The 24,966-nt window shown below is 40.6% G+C and overlaps 1 protein-coding gene across 7 annotated transcripts in view; it reads right to left on the reverse strand.

The window, feature by feature from the left end:
* Positions 1-411: 411 nt before the first annotated feature.
* The window catches only part of rere.S (arginine-glutamic acid dipeptide repeats S homeolog), a 234,731-nt gene continuing 210,176 nt past the window's right edge, over positions 412-24,966 (reverse strand). For 4 of the 7 annotated variants that reach the window (XM_018226743.2, XM_018226741.2, XM_018226742.2 and 1 more), the window contains 12 exons: positions 22,554-22,716; positions 21,656-21,748; positions 20,127-20,326; positions 19,695-19,856; positions 19,459-19,572; positions 17,284-18,629; positions 16,986-17,202; positions 14,732-15,452; positions 12,395-12,466; positions 4,525-4,668; positions 3,501-3,681; positions 412-2,797 (listed from right to left, as the gene is read on the reverse strand). In XM_018226743.2, coding sequence (XP_018082232.1) covers positions 2,764-2,797; positions 3,501-3,681; positions 4,525-4,668; positions 12,395-12,466; positions 14,732-15,452; positions 16,986-17,202; positions 17,284-18,629; positions 19,459-19,572; positions 19,695-19,856; positions 20,127-20,326; positions 21,656-21,748; positions 22,554-22,716 — 3,447 coding nt within the window. In that variant the 3' untranslated portion in view covers positions 412-2,763. 7 annotated transcript variants of the gene reach the window in all.

The following is a 24,966-nucleotide window of genomic DNA, read 5'->3' on the forward strand; positions in this document are numbered from 1 at the left end:
GTCAGATATCGATCAGGGGAATCTGTCGGGGGCCCTATACACTGGCCAATAATCTGCAGACTTTGTTGGTAGCTTTTATTGACCTATGTATGATCACCTTTACTCAAGAAATGTCAAGAGAAAGATAGAATATACTACAGCTCAAGAATTTGTCCACAGCGAGTCTAAGAACTTTTTTTGGTAACTAAAAGAATGTGATTTGATTTATGGGTATCATGGATTGGTCAAACGCCCCAGGTGACACTCTGCGTGCTGTTTTAATGTGGATTAATAAAAGTAATTGTTTTTAAACAACAAATTGATGTTGTGGAACTCCATTCTGAACATTTCTAATGGATCCCATACCTGTATATAATACACACAATATTGTACTTGTTTTGAATTTTAGAGAAAACCACCCAAGGCAAAGGCTGTGGTGTAGCTTGCTTTATTGTTTATGTCCACAAATATTTCCAAAAAAATTACAAAATACTCAAAATGGAGAAAACACAGAATTCACGAATTTCTGGGTTTCTACCCCCATGGCAAACTACTCCTATATACATTAAAATCTTCAAGATATATATAGAAATGGAGCAGTCTGGATGTACATTCTGCTTAATGGTGCCATGAAACAAGTAGCTTTACATTTTTATTTTATCTTTTTTTAACACGCTGAACGAGGTACGTCCGAGATAACAAAAGAGAATAAAAAGAAACGTAACAAAGGAAGCTGGGAAAAAAGCTAGAACAGAATAAAACTGAATGAGACAGAACTACTGAACATATAATCTGCCAGAAGGATGTGCTGATCTCCCTAGCCAAGAACATATGCACCAATCCGCACGGGATACGCCTGGATCTCAAACCGTCTGCATCACCAGAACAGGCTTTTCACAGCCAATCCAGATAAAGAAACCAAGCACCCCAAAACTCAAAAAAAAAAACCACAAAAATGATACATGTAAGAATATATACTGCAGAAATGAGAATCCCTGCACCAGAACATTTGCAGACAGGTTGATATTAAGACATGTAAAGTGACAAATTGAGGTTGCCCGTAGCGTAAGAAGACTTTAACTGTTGTTCCCGATCTCTATGTAATGTAGGCAAGTGGCCTATGAGTGCAAACTGATCAGTAATTAAAAGCATTATGTTGCTAAAGGTGAACAAAGGAGATTATTAAAAATAAAGACATATTGTGCAAGTCTACAAGCAGTGTCAGGAGAATGCCCGGGGCACAAAACTTCCCCTAATATCTGCCACCAATAGGTGTTGTCTATTGTTGAAGAGTGAAGGGGTGCTTGAGCCTTTATCCACTGTGCTCTGAAATGCTAAGTGCCAGAACTAACAGTCAGAACAGCAGGGACAGTGCCCTGAATGGAGGTTGCTAGGAGACCACGTGGAAGAGGATTCTTCAGCATCCAGACAACTGCTCTAATGCATGCAGCTTCTAGAAGCAGCTTACCAGGCCTTGCCTTTAACTACAGCCTCTGCCTGCCCTTATACACCTCAGTTGGAGGGAAAGCAGCTACTAAATGTGCCTTTATATTTGTCAGCTGCACAGCGAAATCATTTCACTCATGTCAAAACCTGCTATTGTAATGTTAGAAGAGATGGGGGGGGGAAACAATTAGATAAACAGACAACAGAAAAAAAATGACATGAAATAAAAAAATAATAGCCCAGGTTAAATAGAATCTGTACAAATAAAACCCTTGGCATTAGGTATAGCAGGCCTGAAACACTAAAATATAGGAAGTTTTCCCTTATAAATTAAATAATAAAAGTTCTAACCCTGCAGAAACTTCAATGCTATAAAGTGAAGATACGCACAAGCCTGTGTGCATTTTGCATCTACAACTTAAAACGCTGTAGCCCCTTATCTACAAGTGACGTACAATAACTTGTAAGGAGAAATCGTTTGAGTAAAACAAAAACAATTAGAATAAAAGAAAAAACAAAACCCCAAAATCTGTCTCTCCACAGATCAAACACGGTCTGGAGAAGAGGAGAGCAGTGAATTGGTGGAAGTTGGAAAGAGGTGGTGGAAATGGAGATCACTTAGGCTCATACAGGAAGAAGCATTTAACCAAATAATAACGCAATTGCATGGATTTAGGATTGCACCATTGCATTCTTGGTAAATGTCCAAAGTCTTTCCTCTTCTGTGGATCTTAACCACCTAGCTGGCACAGGATAGTGTTGGCAGGCAGTGAAGTGGTTAAACAATGCTGGCCTCCGGTTGGCTTGAACTCACAGCTAGTAACTGCAATACAGGGATGGGGCAGAGAGTTTTTGAGAACATTCCACCAGCCCTTGCTCTCAGAATGATTGTAGTCAGTCAGTAACAGACCGGAGTAACATTGTACAATGATCACAGTCTCCTGACAATGTAATAAAAAAATGGAATTATCTGTATCACAGCACTAAGAGACCCCTGGGTGCAGCTGGAGGGTAAGTCTCTCGCATAATTCACACACAGTAAGTGATTATGTGGGTCTTTGCACCTCCACAATGTGAGGAGAAAAGTCAAAACATTCCCATTGTCCATTAACTGTCCTCCCTCTCCCCCAAACCTGCTCCCTCATGAGGCTGGGGAAGAATGTGTGTCATGCAGGGAACTTCCAGAACTGCTTTGAGGTGTCTTCTCTACCAATGAAGGGAAGGATGTGGCAAGTCTTAAATACAGAATAAATCTGTGCAGCCTCTGGGGACTCGATGTATGGAGCCTGACTCTCCTAAGGAAGGATGGAAGAGAGGGAAGGATCCATGGTCACGCTGTTACAACTGCTTGTCCCCTTCTTTCTTCAGTCGACTGAAAAGAAACCAACATTTTAGCATTTGCTTGGCCCTTAATGGGAAACCATAAAAACAAGCAAAGTGGGCTGATCTTTAATTTACTCACATGAGCAAAGTACATGAGACAGCTGTTGTGTGCATAAAACATTCATTTTCTGCATATTTACCTTTATACTTCATGTGGGAGTTACTGTACTGCAAACTCTACAGGAGGTACAATACCACTAATGTGTTATAATATATTGGACCACAAAGGGTAAGCTTGACAAAGTCAAAAGTCAATTTCTCTGCAGGGTGCATGGTAGTGATGTGCGGGCCTGATACCCATGGGACCAGACTCTTCTTCGCAGGTTGCGGGTGCAGGTTGAGCTCTTCTCCTGCTCGCCAACGTAAAATTCTGACTTCCGGGTTCTTCTTTTATAGATGCCGCGCCTGCTTGCCCCACCCCTTTTGTAACGTCATCGGCGGGGTGGGTCGCCGCAGGTCTATAAAAGCAACCCAGAAGTAAGATGCGGGCAGGAAATTCTGACCCGCACATCACTAGTGCATGGATCAGTTGCAGACTTGAGCTATGTACCCTGACATATGTTGTGACATTTGGCCAAACCACACAGAGCTGATTGTGAATATTCTTTTGGGTACACTATATCAAATCATGAATTTGGGTGACTCAGTGTATATAAAGCTGCTGTGTGAGATGTGCTGGAAAGAAATCTTACCTGTAATAATCTTCTTGGCTGGGTAGGTGGCCGCCGTGCATGTGAGGGTGCCCGTGTAACCACTGTTGCTCCATTGCTAACCTCTGTAACTCAGTAGACTGAGCATGCATAGCTTGAAGCTGGTGGGCAGCAGACATTTGAGGTGGGATACCCACAGGCAGGTCCCGAGGGTAAGGGGTACCTTTAAAAGAAAGAAAAGAGAGTCAATAGACACCTACTTAAATGGACACCTGCTATAGGGTATATAGAAAACTATGGTAAGAAAGTCTAAAAATGAACAGTACGATGGGAGATAAGATACAGCACATATGCACCACACAATTCTCACTTGTCTTAAAAGGGAACTATCATGAAAATGAGAATTTAGCATACTGAAATAAGAAACTTTCTAAATACAATCAATTAAAAATTCTGTACCGTTTCTGAAATAATCAAGTTTATCTTCACTATCCCTCTCTCAGCATCTGTTTCTCCTCATTCTGTCTTCATGCAGCACTTGCGTGTCAGATTATAATTAACAGTTAGATCCAATATATCTTATAGGGGGGCTCCTTTTGTCTAGAAGTAGTAGTAGAGCTCACTCTATTAAAATCCTGATTCTGTCTCTCTACATGCAGAATTTGTGCAAAAGAATATTTTGTTAGATTTGTTTTGTGCTGGAATCAGTTATTTGAGTGAGCTCTAATACATCTACTAGGAAAGGAAGCAGCCCTATAAGATATTTTGGATCTAACTGTCAATGACTATATGACAACCAACAGTTGCAAGAAGACAGAATGAAGAGAAACAGATGCCTAGTGAACACAAACTTGATTATCTCACAAATGATGCAGAAAATGTTATTGATTGTATTTAGAAAGTTTCTTATTTCAGTATAATGAAACTAATATTAAATTTTCATTTTCGATTTTAAATGTTCTTTGGGCTGCCTGTCAGATCCGCCACTTCCATTTATTATCTAATAAGGATAACGTAACTCTCCAACAAGACTTTGAGTTACTTTGCATAGAAATTCATTACTGACCAAAAACAGGGTGTCGAAGCATTTCATGCTCATGAGGATGTTGTCCCAGCAATGGGTTGGGGATGGTACCAGGAGGGTATGGGAAGCGTGCCAGGTGAGGCCCAGCCAAGGGATCCACCAGTGGGTGAACAGGACCTGCAGACCCTGGAAAAACAAAAAACAATTAGGCTTTTGTGGCAAGAAGGAGAATTAGTTGACATGAACAATACAACTAGAGAGATCTGGACTGGGAGATTGGGTTTGCGAGCATCAGATCGGATTTGCCCTCACTAAACCAACTAGTAGCAGCAGATCTGGTAAGAGAATCCCAGGCTAATTATTAACATGTATTTATAGAGCACGAACACAATGTGCAGCTTTATTAAAGGCAAATATCTCATGTCACTGACAAACAAAAATGGACATGATTTCTAATGGCACAAGCTGTAATGCTCACTAACTGATGTCATTATGTGGTGCTGTGTCTCATCTGAGCAGTGTATAGCTGAACCTATTTATTTGTTGCTGGCAGAGAGCCGTTATACTGAAAGCGAAGGCTGTAGTTCTAACCTCCTTCTGCCCAATAAAACTAAAACCTTGTTCTCGTATTCATGGCTTCTGTGCATTGTCCTCCTTTACAAAAAACATAAAAAACTGTTGAATTGCTGACACTGAAAGCTGTAGTGTACATGCCACGGGATGCAAATCTACCATCGGTTCGATCTTTAAGCTGCCCTCCTCTCCTAAGAGTTGTTATTAGTGAGCTGAAAAATGAGCAGTGGAGCAGCTGGCAGTTTCAGCAGGGAGTTTGGAACCCTCTGTGTGTTGGTGCCATCATAGCTACAGCTGGCAGGGTCATTAACTGGAACCTGAAAAAATCCTTGCTTAGAATTCTGGAGAAGGAAAGGTTAAAACTAAGGAAGCTTTATCAGAAAGGTCTATATAAATACACCAGTTACCCCTCAAAGTAATGCTGCTCTGAGTCCTCGGTCATAAGAAACACTGCATTTCTTTCCTTCTATTGTATACACATGGGCTTCTGTATCAGACTTCCTGCCTTCAGCTTAAACTGCCAGGGCACAGGCTTGAGCATGCTCAGTTTGCTCCTCTCTCCCTCCCTCCTCTCCTCCCTGCTGTAATCTGAGCCCAGAGCTATGAGCAACCAGGAAGTAATGTCACAGCAAGCTAATATGGCAGCTGCTATCCTAAACAAACAGAGAGTTTCTAGAGCTGTTTACTCAGGTATGGAAAAGCATTGTAAAGAATGAAAATGGCCTTCTAGCTTGCACTATTGTGGTTAATCTATTGGCAATAAATTGCCTTGGTAGCTTTCCTTCTCCTTTAAAGAACCAATAACATTTAAAAAAAAAAAATTGTTAGCATACAACGAAAAAAAAACACAGACAAATTAAACGCGCCGCGCTTGATTTATCCTCCCTGCCTTCCTTATAGGAGATATCCAGGGAGAAAAAAAAACGAACGCCGCACAATGGATCACCGCCCTGTTACCTTTTCTGAAGAGGAGCACAAGCGGAGTTTTGGTAAGTTATTTCTTAATAAAGACTTAGTGAATTCAAAATGTAAATTTGTCTTTGCGTTTTTTTTCCGTTGTATATTAGCAATTTTTTTTAAAAAAAACTTGATGTTACTGGTCCTTTAAAGGGGCGATTGTGCTTCATTCAAAACACTTCTCATGTTTTACTCCATATAATGATCAGTAGGTCACAATGGAATAGCAATGAAGTCAATGACCCATTTTTGAAATTGGAAAAACGCAGAGATAATCCGCAACCCCAAATAAGTATCTAATAAATGGATATGAGAGAATCAACCTCAGACTAAAACTGTTGGTGTGACTGTGAGCTTTGTTATGTTGTATTAGTAGCCCAATAACGTGACCCCTATACACAAATATAAATGGCACCCAGCTTATAAATAGGATGTTATAAATGCAAGATAAACCCCAAGCAGAAAACTAAAAGGACAAACGATTGTTTGTACATCTCTACATATCTTAATATGAAAGTGTCTGCCTTGTAGATGGTCTTGCCCAAGGCATCCTAAATTCATAGCAATCTGTAGTACATCTGACATGTAATGTAGCAACTTCCAGTCATGGATATTATGTAAATATGCAGATCAGTTACACAAACACTACTCTCATATTCTACAATTTAAATGGCCAGTAATATCCATACGAAAATACTTTGAGTTAAAGAATATTTATTTCCTGACACCTACAGTCCTATGTTTATCCTATAGGTGGGGACATATATGTAATGGGACCCCTGCTTATCTCCAAATAATTTGTTTAGAATACATTAGCGCTGATCTTTAGAAGCACAGAATAATACACTATATTTAGATGCATTGAAACACATTTTTTTGAAATGGGGAGATAAAAGATAAAAACTGCTCATATACAAAGCATACCTCTCTTTACAATTACACAACCATGTAATGAAACAGGACATCACAGACATAAAATAAAACAAATAGTGATTGCCTCACTGACTTATATTATGGTAGGCAAACACTAAGCACCCGTTGACAATGCGGTGCAGCAACAAAGCAGACCTGGATTTGTTTTAGTACTGTATATCAAACAACAAAGGCAAAGAAGATCCCACAAGCTTGCCCTAAAAAGTAACCAATGATAAGTCCAAACGATCCCATAGAGGACTTTATACACAGGCTGCACTACACACTGACATATAAACTTTACTTCATTATAGTTTGACATGGCCTACATGACACTCACATTACCAACCATCACCATCATATGTTCTGTAGCGCATTCAGAAAGAATTTATTTTTAGATATTCGGTCACCCAAACTGGTGACAAAACATCCCTTTGTGTCACTACTATAAATCATTACAATTAACAATTGCATTGAAAATGGTTCACAACTTTATATGCAATTACAAACAAAGCAACTGAGACCATTGGAGGACCACTTCAACTACTAAGTATTTCATCTCTAAAATAAATAGAACTTCATAATGATATTGATGCTAGTGATGAGCAATCTTTATTAAGTGCTGTGTAATCAACTAGCAAAGTCATCTGCAATTTTAAGAGCCAAAAGTCCCTTTTCAGTATGATACATTCAATCATATATGGTTAGCCATGTTACAATAATCTAATTCTCAGGCCATGGATTAATTGACTGGAGCATTCAGAAGTACATCCTATGCAGTTGCAGGTCTGCTGATATCCTTATTCATGCACCAAAGTGTATCATTGTGTTATATATACTAGTGTTCAAAAGTTTGGAATAAAAAAATGTTACGTTTTTGATAGGAACTGATGCTTTTATTCATGAAAGTAACTTTAAATTGGCCAATGCATTAATCTCATAACATTCTTTGTATTTCACCTAGCTATTCAATTCATCAATATTCCATTTTCAGAAATCTCAGCATTGGCTGCCATTCTAGCTGTCCGTATTTAAACACTTTCAAAGGCTTTTTTCACCCGACGCCGTCTATAGCTCTTCCCAGAGGTGCCACTGGCTTGTAGGCCCTTTCCTCTGACCTTGCAGTGAAGTCCTTCAACAAAAGCTCAGTAGGGTTGAGGTCTGGTGCTTTGTCAGGCAGTCCATGAAAGACAGTACCCCGGCTTCCTGTTTCTTCCCCATAGAAGACAGTACCCCGGCTTCCTGTTTCTTCCCCATGGAAGACAGTACCCCGGCTTCCTGTTTCTTCCCCATGGAAGACAGTACCCCGGCTTCCTGTTTCTTCCCCATGGAAGACAGTACCCAGGCTTCCTGTTTCTTCCCCATGCAAGACAGTACCTAGGCTTCCTGTTTCTTCCCCATGCAAGACAGTACCCAGGCTTCCTGTTTCTTCCCCATGGAAGACAGTACACAGGCTTCCTGTTTCTTCCCGTTAAAGACAGTACCGTGGCTTCTTGTTTCTTCCTGTGAAAGACAGTACCCCGGGTTCCTGTTTCTTCCTGTGAAAGACAGTACCCCGGCTTCCTGTTTCTTCCTGTGAAAGACAGTACCCTGGCTTCCTGTTTCTTCCTGCGAAAGACAGTACCCCGGCTTCCTGTTTCTTCCTGTGAAAGACAGTACCCCGGCTTCCTGTTTCTTCCTGTGAAAGACAGTACCCCGGCTTCCTGTGAAAGACAGTACCCCGGCTTCCTGTTTCTTCCTGTGAAAGACAGTACCCCGGCTTCCTGTGAAAGACAGTACCCCGGCTTCCTGTTTCTTCCCCATGAAAGACAGTACCCCGGCTTCCTGTTTCTTCCCCATGGAAGACAGTACCCCGGCTTCCTGTTTCTTCCCCATGGAAGACAGTACCCAGGCTTCCTGTTTCTTCCCCATGCAAGACAGTACCCAGGCTTCCTGTTTCTTCCCCATGGAAGACAGTACCCAGGATTCCTGTTTCTTCCCCATGGAAGACAGTACACAGGCTTCCTGTTTCTTCCCGTGAAAGACAGTACCTTGGCTTCTTGTTTCTTCCTGTGAAAGACAGTACCCCGGCTTCCTGTTTCTTCCTGTGAAAGACAGTACCCCGGCTTCCTGTTGCTTCCGCATGAAAGACAGTACCCCGGCTTCCTGTTTCTTCTCCATGAAAGACAGTACCCCTGGCTTCCTGTTTCTTCCCCATATAAGACAGTACCCCTGGCTTCCTGTTTCTTCCCCATGAAAGACAGTACCCCTGGCTTCCTGTTTCTTCCCCATATAAGACAGTACCCCTGGCTTCCTGTTTCTTCCCAATGAAAGACAGTACCCCGGCTTCCTGTTTCTTCCCCATGAAAGACAGTACCCCGGCTTCCTGTTTCTTCCCCATGAAAGACAGTACCCCGGCTTCCTGTTTCTTCCCCATGAAAGACAGTACCCCTGGCTTCCTGTTTCTTCCCCATATAAGACAGTACCCCTGGCTTCCTGTTTCTTCCCCATGAAAGACAGTACCCCGGCTTCCTGTTTCTTCCCCATGAAAGACAGTACCCCGGCTTCCTGTTTCTTCCCCATGAAAGACAGTACCCCGGCTTCCTGTTTCTTCCCCATGAAACACAGTACCCTGGCTTTCTGTTTTTCCCCCCATATAGGTTTTGTATAGCTTAGAAGCATGCTTTCAATCATTGGCAGCTGTATGTTGAAACTTGTACCAAGCAAGGGCTGACCATAGGGGAAGATAAAACATTCAGTCTTGCCTTTGGCAGGAGTCCATCCTGGTGAGTCCTACCATACAGCCCAAAGTCTCATGTTGAGGGAAAAGCTATACAAATATGGCAGTTTAGTATGGTTGTTTTATTACTCTAATCTTCCTTTAGAGTGGAATTTGGCATGTAACAGTAGTGCTGTGCCCTTGTGTTTTATTATCTGCTAAACCAAAATTCTTCAAATTCAAGCAGGCGAAAGGCAGTTCGGGGAGATTGTTGCCCCGCAGAAGAGGCGATTATTCGCCAGGCTACTACCGTAAATCTCCCCGAATCTGCCCGTCTGCCCCAACCCTTAAAGGAATTGTTCAGTGTAAAAATAAAAACTGGGTAAATAGACAGGCTGTGAAAAATAAAATATGTATCTAATATAGTTAGTTAGCCAAAAATGTAACGTATAAAGGCTGGAGTGATTTGATGTATAACATGTCAGTCAGAACACTACTTCCTGCTTTTCAGCTCTCTTGGTTTACACTGACTGGTAACACTCATTACCAGGCAATAACCAATCTGAGATTTAGGGGGAGGGGCCACATGGGTCATATCTGGTGCTTTTGAATCTGAGCTGAATGCTGAGGGTCAATTACAAACTCACTGAACAGAAATGTACCATGTGGCCCCCCTTCAAGTCGCTGACTAACTCAGAGTTATAGAGCTGAAAAGCAGGAAGTTGGATTCTGGCTGTTTTATTAGACATCTGTTCACTCCAGCCTTTATATATTACATATTTGGCTAACCAACTATATTAGAAACATTTTTTATTTTGCACAGCCTGTCTATTTACACAGTTTTTGTTTTCACACTGAACTGTTCCTTTAAAGGACCAGTAATATCAAAAAATTAAATTGTTTTAAAGTAATAAAAATATAATGCAGTGTTGCCTGCACTGGTATAACTGCTGTGTTTGCTTCAGAAACACTACTATTGTTTATATAAATACGCTGCTGTGTAGCAATGGGGGCAGCCATTCAAAGGAGAAAAGGCTCAAGTTACACAGCAGATAACAGATAAGCTCTGTAGAACATAATGTTATCTGTTGTCCATTACTTATCCTGTGCCATTTAGCCTTTTTTCAATTTCCGCCATTGCTACAAAGCAGCTTGTTTATATGAACTATATAGTAGTGTTTCTGAAGCAAACAGATCAGTTTTACCAGTGCAGGGCACCAGTACATGATATTTTCTTTACTTTAAAACACTTTCATTTTTTGGTGTTACTGGTCCTTTAAGGATGCTCTACCATGCTACATAAGATACACACTATGAGCTATTATTGCCTATGTTATCACAACGGATTAGAATAGTTAGTTGGTTTTGTGGATAGAGGACACGCATACAGTTCTTTTATAGCAATGAATATCAGTAACACATTAAGATGCAACATTCACCTATAAGAACAGCTTATTTGCCATGCAGCATAAGGATTTTATGTAATCAGCTTTAAAGTCATGCCTTCTTTATCTAGACACTACAATTGCTACAGAACTGCAACAATAAGTGATGAAAACAAGATAAGTGCTGCTTAGTTCTGCCAAGCTTCTGGTAATTCATCAGTAACAAAAGTATAGGTGACAACAGACTTGCACAGGATTTTCTCTAGCACTATAAAAAGATATTCAGTGATTGGATCAACAATCGCAACTTGTTTAATCTTTTAGCCATTCCCCAAGTTCACTCACCAATGACTTCCAATATCCCATGGGCAAAACTTTTACCCAAGTAGAATATAAGAGCTTGTTTCCTACACAGTAGAATCCCGGCAAGGCAAGTGTTTCTATGGTTAATGCATATATAAAAATACACTGGTGAGAGCTCTTCTTGGAGGTCAGAAGAAGAATGAAATGGAAAACCTATGTAGTATATTCTGCACAGCACAGATCCCAGGCCACGCCTCTCTAAATTAAAGGTGGCCATACACAGAGATCCGCTTGTTTGGCGGTTCAGGCTACGCCTCTCTAAACTAAAGGGGGCCATACACAGAGATCCGCTCGTTTGGTGAATCGCCAAATGAGCGGATCTCTCACCGATATGCCCACCTTGGGCTTATCTGATCGTGGGCCATAGGGCCCAATGATCAGATCATAATGGGCGATCGGGTTTTGGGACCGCATCAACGAACAGATGCAGTCTGCGATCAGATGGGATTTTTACCCCTGCCCGATCGATATCTGCCCGACTCATGTCGATGTCGATCAGGGAAGCCCATAGGAGGACCCCACACATGGGCCCATAAACTGCCAACTCTGCTTGTCGGCAGCTTTTATTGCCCCATCTATGGGCACCTTAAAAGCTTTATGTATAATTAGCCAGGGCATATGCGAAATTCTCAACCAATAGAACTCTAGCCACTGGGAAGCACAATGGTGAACAGTTCTGTATTGCTGCAAGCATGCATTGCACTCCCCAACCCCTCTGTGTTACACAGCAGGATGTGTTGTTAATAATTCAGATGCACAGCAAATCTTTCCTAGTGTCTTGTTGTCCCCAGTAAACACAGCAGGAATGGCCTTGCCTTTCATTGAAATGAGCATTTATTGCCAATCAAGCCAAGCCCAAGAAAGCTGTGTTTAGTCAACTGGCCAACATGAGTCAGCTGTTTAAAGTATGGCCCACCCGGCTATCATCGCTCACATTTCAACTTTTAGGCTCGCTTCTCACTTTGGAGGGTTTTCCCGGTCTCCCAAGTCCTTATCCTCAATATAAATCATTGTATAAATTTACCAGGAAAGTGGACTGGAACACATGTCCCGTTTTCAGCCACGCCCGGCCAAGACTTAGAGTTACAGCAGCAGTCTATTAAAAACACATAATATCGTAAGATGCCTCTGTCTTTACAAAGTCACATAGATGCATCAACACAAATGGTTTTTAAATTTTTAAAAAAAACAGGCAGGTTTGGCCACAAAGGGAATTGAACAACCCTACGTTTGATCTGTCAGTGTGGAGTCTTATAAGGGTTAGGCACGGTGATAACCACCATTTTGGAAAAAAATCTAAATTTTAATACAATTGGCAAGTATTTTCGGTGATTCTATAAATGTTTTAAAAGTAATTTATTATTTATTTATTTCTAATATAAAACCAGAATTATTTAAGGAGAGAGAATGCTAACATTAGGGTACTGTAAACTACCTTAAACTTGTGGCTTAAGAGGAGGATCTTACGTTGGAAACGTTTTACATATAACAAATCTAATAGTATATGCTCCATAAATCTGTGTTTTTTTGAATAATGGTTCATACTAAAATATTTTTCTCCTGGTGCAGCCAAAAGACTGAAATGCATAAGTCAATTGAGTCCTTACACATGGATATTTATCCTTAGGTTCCTTCACTCAGGGACTCCTGAGTTTCCTATGGGGCTTGTACTGATAGGAACATAGTGCATGAGATGCAATACATGTGTGGCCTCTTGCATGTTCAACACTATCTGTAGTACTACTACAGTACTACTAGCACTACTAGTACTGCCCCTGTATGCAGGAATATGCACATTATTGCAAAGAAAAACAACAAAATGTAAATATCTACTGTTTTTTTTTCTACAAAATGAACAATCTACATTACAGGTATAGCAATCAACAGGAACGTTTGCATGTCTAGCTGATCTTTGGTGCGCAATTCTGATGTCTGAATCCACTATGTTTCATAAAAGCTGGGAACATTACCATACATCTGAGTGAAACCTTACAAATAGGGATGCACCGAATCAGTTTGGGATTCTGCCTTTTTCAGCAGGATTCGGATTTGGCCCAATCCTTCTGCCCGGCTGTATCGAACCCAAATCCTAATTTGCATATACAAATCAGGGACGGGGAGTGAAATTGTGTGACTTTTTGCCACAAAACAAGGAAGTAAAAAATGTTTTCCCCTTCCCACCCCTAATTTGCATATGCAAATTAGGATTCGGTATTCGGCCGAATCTTTTGCAAAGGATTCGGTTCAGGGTTCAGCCAAATCCAATATAGAGGATTTGGTGCATCCTTACTTATAAATAAAAACAAAATACATCTCTGGCAAGAAATGAAACCCTTATTATATTTTAGTGTAGATAGCAGGGAAGGCATCCCAAAGGATATTGCTAAAGCCAAAATGCCAAGAAGGCAAGTAGCAATAATATGACAGGGAGAATACACAAAAACTAAAATAAAATTCTAGTAAATTAAAGCAATGACCTGGTTAGAAATCTGCACTACAAAAATACAATTGACTGCATACATTGCAAAAATATCAATTAAAACATGGCCATCTTTATAAAAATGTAGAAAACCACAAAATACCCATTTAAATGAAATGTTAACTAAAACACAAGACCTGCCTTAAGGTATTAATGAGAAACTCATGTATAGGATTAAGGGTTTTTTTTTGCTGGTGGAAGGACAAGATAGGGGAATAAACTAAATCCTTTGGAAGAACAATAATGTTCTTTAAAAAAATAAATAAATAAAAAAACCCACATTTTAAAAAATTCAGATTTCAAATAGCTCAAGCAATATCAAGCAATAAAACCATTTATAGTAAAGCCTCCATTGAAAAGCCAGAGGAGAGAGTCCATCTCTCTCCTCTGTATAGATAAAAGTAATAACTATTATAATTAATTACTGACAGGTCAGACAGGGAAATCCAGGACAGTTTGACAGATCCAGCCTGTGCTCAGAAAACATTGCAGGTTGATTTCATTGACAACTAGCGATGCACTGAATCCAGGATTTGGTTCGGGATTTTGCCTTTTTCAGCAGGATTTGGATTTGGAGAAGACAAAGTACTTGGCCGAATCCAATCCTTAAAATCGCATGATTTTTCATCGCAAGAACAAGGGATTTGCAATGCTTTTGTGCGTGCATTTTTTAACCCCTCCTTTCCCTGATTTGCATTTGCAAATTAGGGATTGGATCCGCCTGAATTCAACACAAAAGATTTGCAATTCAGCCGAATCTCAAAAAAGTGGATTTGGTGCATCTCTACCGACAACGGAAGGAAAGCATAAGCTGAGTAAACTTGTATGTACTATGTATAATAACCAACAGCAGACATTAAACAATGCCCCTTGCTGGCTCACCTTGATGTAAAGGGTCCTGCTGATGGAGATGGAGGTGTGAATGTATGTGCGAGTGTTGGTGGTGATGAGGAGTAACGTTGAACATCTGGAGTCTGGCCAAAGGGTCATTAGAAAGTGATGCCATGCGCTCTGCGTGTATCCTCTCAGCTGCCAGTCTCTCAGGATAGCTCATTTCTGGCCGTAGTTGTGGTCCTGCCAGAGCTAGTCTCTCTCTCTCTAGAGGATTTAGACCAGGGTGAAAAGCAGCAAATGGATGAGGTCCTGCTGTTGTGGGGATTGTTAGTGCACCGTGCCTTGCAAAATGTTCCATTGGGTTAGCTGAAGGGTGGAGTTGATCTAACTCAGGGGGTTTCACCTCAAAGCCAGGCTTCATCCTTTCCCGTAGTTCTCGCTCCCGGATTTCACGTTCTCGAAACTCACGCTCACGAAATTCCCGTTCCCTGATGGTATGATCAATGTTATACAATCCTGGCATATGGTAAGCGAAAAGTGGATCATTGGGGTTAAGAGGGACAAAGAAAGGATGGTTGCGATTGGTAGGGGACATAACATGAGGTCGTGCGTATTCACTTAGGGTTCGTAGGGCAGGTGTGTCTGGCCCAATGTAAGGAGGTACAGCAGCTATGGTTGTTGGAGGTGGTTCAAAAGAAGCTCTGATGTGAGTTGCGGCACTCAGCTGATTATCTCCAAGACGACTTTCATGTGAACTGCAAGCCTTCTGCTTAAAAACAGAAATACTCATGTTAATTTAGTTAACTTATTTTTTTTGCTCACTCCAGCTATATTTTGTTAATAGCTTTTCAAAAACTAAGGAGACTGAGCACCTTTATTTTTACTTGTGTATGTGGTTCCTTTTTTAATGGTGCACACAAAACAGATCAACCTAACTTATACACTGTTATCCACTTAATTGATACAATAGTTGCTAATATTCCACAGATTCTGCTCAGAAATGTATTAACTATTTGTATCAAGTAAATGTAGCATTGCTCAGAAATGTATTAACTATTTGTATCAAGTAAATGTAGCATTGCTCAGAAATATATTAACTATTTGTATCAAGTAAATGTAGCATTGCTCAGAAACATATTAACTATTTGTATCAAGTAAATGTAGCATTGCTCAGAAATATATTAACTATTTGTATCAAGTAAATGTAGCAAATTGTAAGTTCAGACTCTGTACCTAGATCACTGAGCTGCCAGACAAAACCCCAGAGACAACTTACATTTTGGGAAGAAAGGTAAAAAATAAAAGATGAACAATCTGAAAACAACTGAACTGGAAAAAAAGTTTTGAAAGGTCAACAACCCCTTACTACTACTAAACTACTGCATATGACAATGATTTTAATAGTCCTTATAGTCCATAACTGGTTCACTGTATGGAAAAAGATGGAGAGTGCCGTTCTAGCAAACATTTTTAAGAGGAAGATTTTCAGCAACAACAAAAATAAAGCTGTAAAATTGTCAAAATATACTGCTGTAAATGAAAAATTAACAGATATCGTTTTATAAATATCAAATCCGGAATAGTTTATGAGGCATCATCTTTAGTTCCATGATGCCATTTCTAAATTACTTTGTGTATAGCCCTTGCCTCCCACCTCTCTGCTGCAGTCAGCATTCCAGTCTCTGGCTCATGGGAGTTGGTATTTATTTTTCAGTAATAGCCAATATCTAGCAATTAATTTCTTCAAGGCAGAAAAATTGAACATTCCTAAGAAATTCCACATCTACAGGACCAAACATTTAGACAATAACCCATGAACTTAAATGGCGATTGCCTGCTAAATAAATATTCCAATTCAAATTTGATGCAGTCAATAAATATGTAGTCTATTCTATTTCTTTGTCCTCTGGGTTCTATGCCACAAAATTACAATTGAATTGTGGAGGTAAATTCCTTGTCTCTGTGGAGGCTCTACATACACAGCGAAGGAAAAGTGTTCTGATTATATGCAGTTTAGCCAAAGGCAAGCATGATATTAAAACAGGAGCTGATACTCTGAGATGCAGAGGTCCCATTTTTCTTGCACCAAACCCCATCATAAATAAGGTTGAGTGTCCATTTGGCTACTTTAATCTTATTTGCTGTGCTCGAGATAAAAATGGCATCTAACTTTCTTATTATGTTGTATGCTAAGGTAACAACCAAAATGTGAAGTAAAATAAATTATCACCCTACGCAACATAAACAAAAAAGGGGAAAGGTAAATATATATTTATATAAATATACATTCACACAAACATACCGCAGCCCTTTCTGCTTCTCTCTCGCGCTCCCTTTCCTTCTCTTTTTCCTTCTCCTTTTCACGTTCTCTTTCCTCTCTGACTTTCTGTTCTGCTTCTCTTTTGGCCTTCTCAGCAGCTTCCTCCCTCTTTTTGGCCAACTTTGATCCACCCAGAGGAATAAAGTAGAAGTCTGTTCTTGCACATGAGTTGTAACCTCGATCCCAATGTTTGTAGAACCTGTGTAAAAACATCTTTAATGTTACTACTTTAATGTTACTAAGATACATAAGAAAGCAAATTAATTAACAGATATGCTACCTTGCAGACTGGCTGGCATGGCTAGGTGCATCTACCACTGTGGGCTCTGGAGATGGACTTCGAGGAGGAAGTGGGGGACTTTCAGGTTCTTCAATCTCATCAGGGGCTTCTTCTTTGATCTGTATTGGGGGCAATGGTGGTGGATTCGGGGAGGGAGATACCACCGGGATACAAACACCAGAAGAAGCTGTGGCATTTGATACAGACAGAGGTGGTTGAAGACCTGGTGAAGCAGCTGGCAATGCTGAAGTTGTAGATGTAGGAGCACATGATGGTGGAGTGATGGAAGGAAGTCCACCAGGAATAAATGTGTGCTGCGGAAAAACAGGTTGGGGTGGTATGGAATGGAGTCCTGATTGAGGGTGTCCAGAAGTCTGGGGAAGGCTTTGGCTCTGAGTCAAGACTGGTGGTTGTGCTGCAGTAGACTGTAGTTGCTGGCTTTGTGGCATAAGCTGCAAAGGAGGAGGATGAGCAGAAGGAGGGTGATGGGTAGGTAATGAACTTAGGGGCTTAAGAGCAGGTGGTGGCGGCAAATTGGAATTCATGGAGAAGGGTGAAGGTCCCTGTAAATGTGAAGGATGTTTGTGTGACTGTGAAGGATTCTGAGGAATAGGTGTGGTAGGAGGTGGTTTTATATGAGGCATGGGTGCAGGAGGCAAAGGCTGCTCACGTGGTGTTTGAGAGGGAGTCTGTAGAGTTGGCTGAGCAGTTTGTTGTCCCTGAGAAGTATGGGGGAAAGCATGGGAGGGTGCTTGTGACACTGGAGAGACCTGAGAGGCACATGGTTGAGGTGGAGAGGAAATTGGATATTGTAGAACAGGTTGTGCCTGCATATTGTGTGGCATTGAAGGTAACGGCCCATGATGCGGAGACTGTGGGTGGATTTGGGTGGGAGTAGGTGGTTGTGGCTCTCCTTGTGATCCAGCAAGAGGCTGGATGGCTGGATGTGGCGAGGGAAGCCGTTGAGGGTGAAGAACTGGAGCTTGAACAAGTGAAAGTGATGGAGGCTGAGGCGGTTGGGAAAGAGGCAGTGAAGAAGATGGTGACATCTGTGCTGGAGCCATACTATGGGAAGGAGGTATCGAAGGTGGTAAAGGTCCTGGAGACACAACAGGTGGCACCATTATTGAAGCTCCATTTTGTGGCTGTGACACTTGCTGCTGAGCTGAAGAATCTGAGTCACTCTCATTATCCTGAGGACTGGGAATACTGGGGGATGAGCTGCGATTATCCTGGTCAATGTCCTTTGGATCACTGCTTCCCTCGTCATTAACACTTCGGCTATCTGAGCTCTCCCCTTCACCTTCACCTTCACCTTCAGATGGAGAGTTTGGCCCACTGATTTCCTGAGGAAAGCGATTTTTTTTAAAAAAAAAGAGAAAGGAAACATTAATATATTTTAGGAGAACTTAACTTACAGAATGATGTTTGAAAACCTTGTCGATTGAGTTACCTACGGGTCCATCAGTATATACCTGTATCACTGACACAGATGTAGTTATTTCTAAAGTATATCAATTGTCTATACAAAAGTATGCTGGCTTCTTTTAATAAATGTTTTCACCATTTCAGATACTGCCCTTAATAGTGAGAAAGATATTTTGAGAGATCATATTTACATATTTGTAAATACCGGCATGTGGAAAAAAAAAATATATAAAATATTTATTATAGAACTCTTTGGCCTTAATGTTTCAATAAGACCCAAGAAAAGGAGAACTGATACAATCTGGTCTGCAGCAGTTAAGCAGGCAGTTAAAGGCCCCAGAGGTCTGCACCTGGTCCACAAGCATGTATCAGAACAGCTTTGTGTGAAACACAAAGCTAAAGTAAAGGTACCCATCTACACTTAATTGGTCCCCTTTCAGGGCAAACCACCTTTGTGTTTGTTCTTAATGATGACATGACGCAGCACCAACTCGCCCTTCATGAAGTTGGGTCATTAGCTTTTGAATAGGAGCATTGGCAGACAAATGCGCTCAGTGTTTATAAGTATAACAATAATTAACTATTGGATGTGGTATAACTCTTTGTATAAATTCCAAATGTTTTTTTTTTTTTTGTTGAGTATAAAAAAAATAGAGGGGAAAATATTTCTTCCACATTTAGATGTTGTATCAGTTATCCTAAGCACCTCTGTACATTACAATGTTAATTTGTGGGAGAACAGCTTACTTGTGTTTTAGATTTCTTTGCACTGACCCTGTCAGTCTCTTCAGCATCTGACACTGGCTTCTCTCTTGGACGTTTGGCACTTTTTAGTGGCGACGAGGCCTCCTCTTTGATCTTCTGCAATCACAAAATATTCATTTTAACTTATAACTAAGAGGGTGCACCAATACATAATGCAGAAGAGGCAACAACATTACCTTTCATTAAACACATAAAAAAAAAACAACAATAATATGTACCTTAGGAGGTTTCTTCAAAGACTCTGCTTTGCTATCATTACTAGATGTACTGGCAGCACTTGGAGAGTTTCGACCACTGGACCGTATATCTTCATTTACAGGTGATACTCTGCCATCTGGGCTGGTAGTTTGCTTTTTACGTCCATTACGTAGCGTTGACATCTATGTAGCAGAACAACAGTGCATTGCATATAAAAGTAAAAACAAATATATATAGCAAAGTCTATAAAAGAAAGAACTCTTATTCACTGCATAGGAAAACATTAACACAACATTACACACACAAACAGGGTTCATGCAAGCTTTGGCCTAGTGCCATATGTCAGTCTGGTCAGGTTACATAGAGGAGATACCAAGGAGGGTAAAAAGATCCATTCTAGCAGTCTAGGAAAGTTGCCTAGCATACAGACTAAACAAAATTGAGGTGCATACCGAGCCTCTGTTCCGCCTGGTCCTCATACTGTGTTTGCCATTAAGCCCATCCTCTTCCTCTTTGACAGGTTTGAATATAAATGGTGGTGGATCCACTGGCTTTTCTATAGGTGGTAATTCACCATATTTCTTGAAGTGAAGTCTGCAATCTGTACAGAGAAGAATATTCTCCCTCCCTCCATGGTGCCAGTCCTTAGAAGCTATAGGAATACAGTAAGCTTTATTAGACCATACAAACATAATTCTCACTGCTAAATAAAACGGCTTCTTTTCATTATCTTCTATTTATAGAAACCATAAAAAAGGTGAAAAATGACATCTCATGGCATCTTTTATTGTTCCCATATGGGTACACATTCTGTTTCTCATATACATTTGCAAAGCTTTGAATGCCAAGAGATGTTGCCCAAAATTGTGATCAGTAGTTCTCTATAGAGTAGGTGCCACAAATTTGTCAAGTATGAGGAACAGGTTCTTCTGCAGAACTCAAACTGGAAAATGTTATGAAAATTAACATCCACTCTATTTTCAGTAAGATTGTAGGAAGCAATTTATTCTTCCTACATCCTTATCTTAGTCCATAGCTTTCACACACCTGTTCTAATGTCCTTCTGTGTTTGGTCCTTGTGATCAACATTGCTCAGAATTGAATTACAACACAACTTAAACATTCTACAATAATAACCTGTGTAATCCCAAACGATGCACGAGGCTACTGCTGACCCATGACACAGCCAGGCATTAGAGAACAACCAAGTACTCTAAAAAACCGGGTACCCTGTGGGTATAGATGTGGGGGCGGGTATAGATTTGGGTCTGCAGGTTGCCGGTTTCATCTATATTTCTTATGTTATATTGGCTATATTTTTACTCCTTTTAAAATTTTACAGAACTTTTTCTATCTCTGCCCAGTTCTGATGATGTCACTTCTGGTTTGCAGTAACAGCACTTCCTGTTTAATGATGGTAGGCGGGTTGCAGATAAGGCAGTTGCGGGCCAGGTTGGGTAGCGGATCCAAGCAGGTAAACTTGCGGATTGCGGTTCGGGTCACAGGCTGCGGGTTTGGGTAAGCCATTCAAGCTGAATAGGGCAAAAAGGCTCATGTTTACCCAGCAGTGGCCATAAACAGACTGAGCAGCTTATTGGCCTCTGTATGGGCCCATGGAAGACCCTACCGGACCAAAATCTGTCCAAAATTCAGCCAAATATTAATTGATATTGATTTTTCTTCCACATTGTGTTAGAGGCCCTCGTTAGACAGATCTCTTGGTCCATCTGTGTGATATAAACCTGCTTAACAAGTGTATGGCTAGCTTTACACACAAAAGTAAACAGGGGGTCAGAGTGTCATTCATCGCTTTTTACAGGAAAAAAAATCTCATATATAAAATAAAACTTTTGTTGCCAATAAAGAGCTACTTTGGGAATGTTCGATCAACAGACACATGCTTCAAATGTAAAGAAAAAGTTTTCACTTTTAGAAATGACTGGTCTTTTAATGCAAGACTTTATCCTACTGGCTTACGTACTGGTAGAGAAGCAATGTCGGCACGCATAGCCTTTCAGTTCTTGTTCACTGTCCTCGCTGTCAAAGTCATCCTCACTGGCTGAGCTTAGATCCACTGGAACAGGAAAAAAAACAGTTGTTAAGCAACTTTTCAAATGGTTTTCGTATTTTAACTACCAGCCTTTTTTATTCTTAACTTACTGAAATACTATCTGGTTGGCAGGGTCAATGGCAAAAATATAAAGAAAAAACTAAATATTTGAAGTTGGGTGCTCAGTTTTATTGTTAATGTTTATCTTTCTTTATGAATTTAAAACACTTTCTCAATGCTAGCTTAACAACCAGATTTCAGTTTTAATTCCAAGTCTGTGAGCCCAACTACCAACACCTCAGAACGAACACTTCTATGAGATAGTTCACTAATGAATAGTATGAGAGCACACCCAGTTAGAGCTAAAATAAGGCACCTCTGGGCCTAGGTCCCTGATCTGAAGGCACCTATCACACTAGGATTTAGGATAGCTATACTACAATAAATGTTTGTCATTGAAAACCGGCAATTAGTTCATCTGTGCATAACCCAAGAAATCCAAGCGTGTGAGAGATGGTCTGGAAATTCTTAGGTGCCAATTTCTTTTGCGTTGTTGCCAAAGAACTATGCATGACAAGTCACGCAAACAATGTATAGGGTGATGCCAAGAAAGAGAAATTCAGAATTACAGATGGGAACACTGGTTAAAGATAGTAAGGAGATAAAAGTGCAGTGTGGAAAAAGTCTAGCTGGTTAAATGTATTATTATATTATCAGAAACACATTGAAAAAGCACCAGCATATCCCGCAGAGCTGTACATTATTTTGGTGTATAAATTAATACAATGAATCAGGTTGATTAAACACCTATATTAAAAAGGGTACTTACAGAATTCGCTGGATGGTGGCCGTGAGGGAGTGCTCACAGGAGTGGTAGCGGTGCGTGTTTTAATTCTGCGGAAGACTGCCTGGCGGCGATGTCTGCGGTGTGCACGGGAGCTAGCTGCTTCTGGGGTTTTCTTCCAGTAGTAATAAAAAGTGATCAGCTCACCCTAGTAAGTGGTTAAAAAAGGAAGAGTCATGAAAATCCACCAAAGCACCCAGTGAAAAATAAATAAAGATTACAGTTGTTTGAAAAGGGCAGTGTCATTCCTAAGAGCCTGTGATAGCTGCTGGTTTCTAGCCCTAACTATGTGCCACTTAGATAAGCACAGAAAAAGTTTGCCAGATATTTGTAGCAGAGTAATCACAAAAGCTTAGAACAGAAAAGAGACAGATGCTTAAGGGTTGGGGCAGACGGGCAGGTTCGGGGAGAATTAGTCACTAATCGCCACTTCTGCGTGGCGACAATCTCCCCGAACAGCCTTCCGTCTGCTTCAATGAAGAATCGATGCACCAGGATTCGGCCTTCTTCAGCAGGATTCTGATTTGGCTGAATCCTTCTGCTTGGCCGAACCGAATCCTAATTTGCATATGCAAATTAGGGGGGAGGGAAATCGCGTGACCTTTTCTCACAAAACAAGGAAGTAAAAAATGTTTTCCCCTTCCCATCCCTAATTTGCATATGCAAATTAAGATTTGGATTGGTGTTCAGCTGAATATTTCACAAAGGATTCGGACGAATCCTAAAAAAGTGGATTCGATGCATCCCTAAAAATTTTCAATAAAATATACTGGAAAGTTGCCTAGAATTACCTTTTTTTTGATATGGCAAGTGTTTTTTAACGGACATCCCCTTTAATGGCTATGTATCAAAATGGAATGCAATCACTAAATTCACTAGACAAAGCCCTAGATATGATTGATAACTTGCTGGCACTATACAAATAAATGATTACGGTGATGATACAGAGGTTCTGCTCAGTTTGTATATTTGGCATATCTTTAAACTTCCAGCATCTCTGACCAGGCTGTTAAACAGCCGAAGGAGACCTGGCAGCAATTTGAATTGTGGGAAGAGATTTTCTCCCATGAATAATTCAAGCTGCTTAAGATTCCATATCTGTGTACAGCATAGACCTTGTCATGTCCCTGAAGAGAAGGGGGATTTATACAGACTCACCAACAAGGAATAGAGATTGACCTGCCTTATAACAACACAAATCAGCACCCCAGCCACAAAGGGTGCCAGTTAGTAATAACACTCAAGAGAAGCAAACAATTACTTTACTGCATTTTCCAAGGACCTTCTGCTTCTCTTAGTTTAATGCTCAGCATTTGAGCTGGGAGGTACCGTATATGTGTAAGTATAGAATATATAAAAGCAAACAACAATGCACTCTAAAGAAACAATAAGCTTCTCTCTCTCTGTTTATGTATCTGTAGTCTCAGTTTCATCTTAATTAAATGAATACAAAAGGTGGAAAGGTATTAAAGATCCACACCTGTGGCTGGATGTACAAAGCACTGCTCTTGGCACCAGGCAGAGCCATCAACTACCAGGTACTGCCTTTTCAATGGATATAATGCTGAGCTTCTTTTCACTGAAACATAAGTGGCATTTGCTCGGCCAACCCGAGCTTCATAGAGCTTATGATAACGTCCAACCTACAGCAAAGAGCAGAGTGTGTGGTACCAGGCTGGACTTGGTAAAGGTAAATAAGAAATCTAGCCTTCTGGTCATGTTTAACCCTTCTGCTGCTAGACAGAAAGAAGAGATACACCAAGCTTCATGTTTCCCCACAAACAGTAAGAACTTGGGTGGCTCCATGGGCAAAGCACTGCAATAATGTCAAATTCAAGTTAAAACATCTATTGGGATTCTCACTTGAGTCTTCAAATTCCAGTGTATCCTCTAATAAGTTAAGAAACTGTGTGCTAGAGTATTCCTGCCACCTGCAGGGATATCACTTATGTGCAAAATGTAAGTCATACTGTTAAATATAGACAAATACAAGCGGTCCTCTGCACTAAACCCATTATTAATAGATTTAGGACATTGAGACATTGTATACCCTAAGTAGCTTAAGGCAAATAGTGTTTCAATGTCCTTAATATATTGATAATGGGTTGGGTGCAGAGGACCGCTTGTATTTGTCTATGTGAATTTGTGGTCACAACCTCATTGCACCCCCATGTAATATTTTTAAAAATTAGTGGTGAGCACAACTTTCCTTAAATATACCATGAACATACCCTTAAATCCATATGCTGCCCCCTCCCCTGTGGTTAACTCTGCACCCCCTAGCACATGATTAAACACCTTAGGGGTCCCTAACAACAATTTCCAAATTCTAAAAAACCCTACCAGGCTCACGTCCCACAGGGTACAGAGTAGGACAGGCAAAGTATGGCACACACAG

Source organism: Xenopus laevis, chromosome 7S, assembly GCF_017654675.1.
Source record: "Xenopus laevis strain J_2021 chromosome 7S, Xenopus_laevis_v10.1, whole genome shotgun sequence".
Lineage (NCBI taxonomy): Eukaryota > Metazoa > Chordata > Amphibia > Anura > Pipidae > Xenopus > Xenopus laevis.